Source organism: Paramormyrops kingsleyae, chromosome 11 (genome assembly GCF_048594095.1).
Source record: "Paramormyrops kingsleyae isolate MSU_618 chromosome 11, PKINGS_0.4, whole genome shotgun sequence".
NCBI lineage: Eukaryota > Metazoa > Chordata > Actinopteri > Osteoglossiformes > Mormyridae > Paramormyrops > Paramormyrops kingsleyae.
The window spans coordinates 956,339-961,591 of record NC_132807.1 but is presented as its reverse complement, the minus strand read 5'-3'; the positions used below and the strand labels follow the sequence as shown (position 1 = coordinate 961,591).

The following is a 5,253-nucleotide window of genomic DNA, read 5'->3' as shown; positions in this document are numbered from 1 at the left end:
GGTAACCAGTGGTTTTTTACCGACCCAGAAGAAGCTCTTCAGGCAATCGGCGCTTTCACCTCCACCGGGTCCTGGCCAATTTAATATGCCTATTCGGTCTGCTTTGTTGTTTGCCTGTTATTATATTGCGGTCACACTGTGCGTGTGGAGTATATAAATCGGGTGCTTTTCTGTTAACGATTTTGTGTCTGTTCTATAGTTGATTTTGCTTTGTAGTTTACGCCGGGGGTGGCCGGCGGGCTTGAGTATTCACGCATGCCTTATCCCCTGCGTGTCACGCGCTGGCTTTTGGCCCCGCGCTGTTCTGGGGGGATGGGGGGGAGGGGGGTGTTTTGTGGTTGTTTTGCCTTGGGGTTCGCGCCCTTCGGCTCATTGGATGATGGTGTTCTTTCTTATGGGGTGTTAGGGGTTTGTATTACTGGAGCTTATTTGTTTATGGGTTGTCTGTTTTCACTAATTCCTTCTCTAACGATGTGCTACTCTATTGACGTCTCCCTCTTTGTCTCTCTCTCTCCAGTATTGTGCTGTGGATCTATGTCTTTTATAGCTGCTGATGGCTAACTTAGTTATGGCTACCTGGAACGTGAGGACGCTTTCGACCCCTCAGAAGCGCTCTAGTGTCACAGACATTTTGTTTAGAAATAGGGTGGACATTGCTTTTTTGCAGGAGACACATTTGGAGTGCATTGGTGCATTTGGACCAAGCGCATGAGGCTCGTATCGCCAGGGTGCGGGCCGAACGCAATGGTTTACTTTTGCGTAAGGCTGAATTTCTTGTACATCGCACTAGGACATGGTATTACGCTAGTGGCCTGGTAAGTTGTTGGCGCTTAGGCTCCGCCAGTGTGACACTTTTCAAGTGTAAAATTCAAGGATGGAGCTGTAACCACCAACCCTTCTGAAATTAATGACCGTTTTCTTGATTTCTATAAGGATCTCGACTTATCCGACAGCCCTCCATCTCAGACAGCCCTGGACTCGCCTTTTTCCCTGGCTTCTCTCCCTATACTTGCTCAGCAGGATGCCTTACTACTGGAAGCCCCCATTACATTTTGTGAGCTCACTGAGGCCCTTAAGTCATTTTCTAAGAATAAAGCTCCTGGGATGGATGGTATTCAAGCTGAGGTGCTGCTCACCTTCTGGGCACAGTTAGCCTCCCCTCTGTTTCGTATGCTGTCCTCCGCCATACGCTCCTCTCAGCTCCACCCCGCTTTAAATTCTGTGATAATCTCTTTGCTTTTAAAACAGGGCAAAGACTCTGCTGATTGTTCTAGCTACCGTCCCCTATCTTTAATGAACTCTGATGTTAAGCTATTGGCTAAGGTGTTGGCTCGCCGCCTTCAGTTAATGATAGCTAAGATTGTACATCCCGATCAGACTGGTTTTATTTCAGCTCGCTACGCAGCCGACAATATGCGTCGTCTTCTGCATATTGTTAAAAATGATTATTCTCCCTCTCCTCTAGGGATGCACCGATACCGATACCGGTATCTGGTATCGGCCTCGATACCACATTTTCTAAAGTACTCGTACTCGTTAAAAGTCCCCCGATACCGGGGACCGATACCACGGTCTGAGAAATGTCTATGTTTGAGTGGCGTGTAAGGGGTTAATCACAGGCGCCGAGTGCCCGCCCCCAGGCCCCGGCTGCAGCTCAGAGCGGGGAGAAGGCGAGGCGAGACATGTCAGCCGTGTGGAACTATTTCAAAGTGAATGAAGACGACAAAACAAAGGCGGACTGCAAATTGTGCTCAGCGAAATTGTCCAGAGGAGGCTCAAAAGGTAGCGCATTTAACACAAGTAATTTAATCAAGCACCTAAAATCCCAACATGACAACGAGTACAAAGAGTTTACCCACGCTTCTAAATCAACACAACCCACACTGCAGCAAACTCTTGTAAGACGAGAGAAAATGTCCAGAGACAATCCACGTGCTGTGAAAATAACACAGGCAATTATCGAGTACATTGCATTGAGTGACCAGCCACTCTCGGAGGTAGAAAATGTGGGATTCCTGCGTCTCCTCCATGTTCTGGAGCCCAGATATGATGTCCCAAGCCGCCGCTACATGACTGACACGGAGCTGCCTAAACTACACGACTCCGTGAAAAAACATATCCACAGCCTACTGCAAGCCTCCTCTGCGTTTAGTTTCACCACGGATATTTGGACAAGCAGTGTTAGCCCCGTGTCGCTAATTAGCCTAACCTCCCAGTGGATAGACGAGAGTTTCACGCCGCAACGAGCCATATTACATGCGAAACAATTCCGCGGCTCGCACACCAGCCAGGCTATAGCGCATGTGTTTGAGGAAATGCTCCAGACATGGGGTATACCTAAAACATCAGTACATGTTGTGCTTCGTGACAATGCCAAAAACATGATTAAAGCCATGAATGACGCAGGGCTCCCAAGTCTGCCGTGTGTCGCGCACACGCTCCAACTGGCTGTTCACGAGGGATTATTAGCACAGAGGAGCATAGCTGATGCTATAGCAGTGGGGCGGAAAATAGTTGGCCATTTTAAACATTCCGCCTTAGCCTACTCCCGCCTCGAGGACATTCAGGGACAGCTCAACCAGCCAATAAAGAGACTGCAGCAGGACGTACAGACGCGCTGGAACAGCACGTATTACATGCTCCAGTCCCTCATTGAGCAAAAGATGGTGCTGGGGGTGTATGTGTCCGAGCATGAACTCCCTGACTATCTCACCGCTCACCAATGGGCTCTTATGGAGAAGACTGTTGCCATCCTCGCCCCCTTTGAGGAACTAACTAAAAAAGTGAGCAGCTACGACGCACTAGCCTCTGATGTCATCCCAGCTGTGACTGTGCTAGTGAGACTTCTAAACAGAGAAACAGACGAGGACCACGGCGTCAAGACAATGAAAGCAACCTTACTGGCAGCTGTCAAGAAGCGCTTCAGTGACGTCGAGACCACCCCACTGTACTTCATATCCACCATACTTGACCCAAGGTAAAGTCTGTGTGCTATAGATATTCAATGATAAACTACAGTACTAAATGTAAGATTAATTTCCATCTGAAATATTGTATTATATTTTTGTAACTAAAATACACAAATACAAATATATGCAATATATATAATATGAAATTTCCTTATTACTACCAGAAAGCCAAATGGCTGGCATTTGTGACAGTGGTTTAGGGGAAAATAAAATCAGTCCTATTTTTCCACATATTAATACATTCATGAATTTTGTTCAGGTATAAAGATCGCTTCTTCTCCAACAACACTGCTCCGGAGGCCAAGCTGCACCTGAAGCAGGAGCTGCAGATGATGTCCAGAGCTGAGGCAGAGGGGAGTCGGGCAGAAGCTGCAGAACCTCCTGCTAAACTGTTCAAGGCCCAGGCCAGCACTAGCAGCAGTCTGGACACTGTATTTGAAGAAATCGCTAAGGAGCAGCTCCAGGCAGCACAGCCGCTGGCAGCAGGTGCTGCCATTGAGCTCGACACATACCTCGGAGAGGCCCCAAGCCCTCGTGAAGACAGTCCTCTGAAGTACTGGGGTGTCAACAAAATCAGGTTCCCCACTTTGGCTAAAATGGCCCAGAAATACCTCTCAGCCCCATGTAGCAGTGTGGAAAGTGAAAGGCTTTTTAGCTCAGTGTCACACATTATAGATGAGAACAGAAACAGGCTGACTGCTGATAATGCAGAAAAGTTACTTTTCTTAAAAAAAAACCTGCCACTCACTTTTTCTAAATAGGCTCCATTAAGTGAGTCGTCTTAGACTTGATGTTAATACCTACCTCAGTTGCACTGAGTTCTATGTTGGTGGATGTTGTTAGTTTATTCAAATATTGTGCACTAAATAGAAAAGCTGTTTATTAATGCCCCTTGTGTTGTCCAAAGCGGCAGAGTTTACAACAAACTGAAAAAAATACTTGAGTTGCACTGTCGCTGTTTTTTTTTTATAATTATTACACATTATATTACATATTATATACAACGTGCTTTTCATTTTAAATAAATGTTCTTAATTCCAAACTAGTCTCTTGTTTTTTTTTGTTAAATTATATGACTAAAGCTGTTACCTGTAAATTTAAATCATGTTTTTATTAAGTACTCAGTATCGGTATCGGCGAGTACTGAAATGCAAGTACTCGTACTCGTACTCGTTTTCCAAAAAAGTGGTATCGGTGCATCCCTACTCTCCTCCCACTGCTCTTTTCTCATTGGATGCCGAGAAGGCCTTTGACAGGCTTAATTGGAGTTTCCTCTGGGAAATTTTTTTTTTGCCCCGCTTAAATTTCTTAAGTGCTATGCTTCCTTTGCCGCCCCCTTCCCACTTTTTGAAAGATGTCCGGTCGACAGTAACGTCCTTTCTCTGGAATGCCCGCAAGCCTCGCATAAGGTACTCCTTTCTTACTCTTTCTAGAGATGATGGGGGTCTCGCTCTACCGGAATATGAATGGTACCACTGGTCCTTTGTTCTCCGTTCGGTCTGGCACTGGCTTCAGCCTCCCCCATCACCGCCTTCCTGGTTTCCAATAGAGGAGAATCTGGCGCGTCCGCATCAGCTGCAACATCTCCCTTTTCTCTCCCTGAAAGCTAAGGCAGCTAAACCTGTGCTAGGCTCAATTGTGTCTTATGCTGTGCAGATTTTCCATCGGGTCGAGAAGCGCACTGGCTCTGTCCCTGTCTGGCACTCAAATACACCAGTATTTCTTAATAGAGCGCTTAACATTGGTGGTCAGCCCATCACAAACTCCCGGTGGATCTCGTCCGGAATCCGTGTTTTGGGTGATCTATTTGATGACTCTGGCCTCCTCACGTTCCAGGCTCTCAGCTCTAAATTTCCTATCCCTCCTTCTTCCTTCTTTTTCTTTCTACAACTGCGATCTGTCTTCAGAACATGTGGGATTTCCTTCTCTGCTCCTTTGCCTATTCACCCCTTTTGCAAATTTGTGGCTTCCCTGTCCAAATCTAATAGACCAGTCTCCACGCTGGACATGTTTTTGCGTAATGCTGGTCAGGTTATTCCACCTGTTGCCCGTAAATGGGGTGATATCTCTTCTCCTTCTCCATTGTGCTGGCGCACCATTTTTAAAAATATTATGCGGGCTTCTAGAAATCCCAATCACCAGCACGTTCAGTTTAGTTTTGTGCACAGGATGTACTGTACTCCACGATTGCGCTTCGCTATGGCTCTCGATCCTGATACCCTTTGTAAATTGTGCCCACTTAGAGCCCTTGGTATGTTCTGGGAATGTCCACCTGTGGCCGCTC

The 5,253-nt window shown here is 46.6% G+C and overlaps 1 protein-coding gene across 1 annotated transcript; it reads left to right on the top strand.

The window, feature by feature from the left end:
- Positions 1-396: 396 nt before the first annotated feature.
- LOC140593373 (zinc finger BED domain-containing protein 4-like) lies at positions 397-4,055 on the top strand. The gene is made up of 2 exons (XM_072717775.1): positions 397-2,977; positions 3,229-4,055. The coding sequence occupies exons 1-2, from the start codon at positions 1,683-1,685 to the stop codon at positions 3,728-3,730; spliced, it is 1,797 nt and encodes a 598-aa protein (XP_072573876.1). The 5' UTR covers positions 397-1,682; the 3' UTR covers positions 3,731-4,055.
- The last annotated feature ends 1,198 nt before the right edge of the window (positions 4,056-5,253 follow it).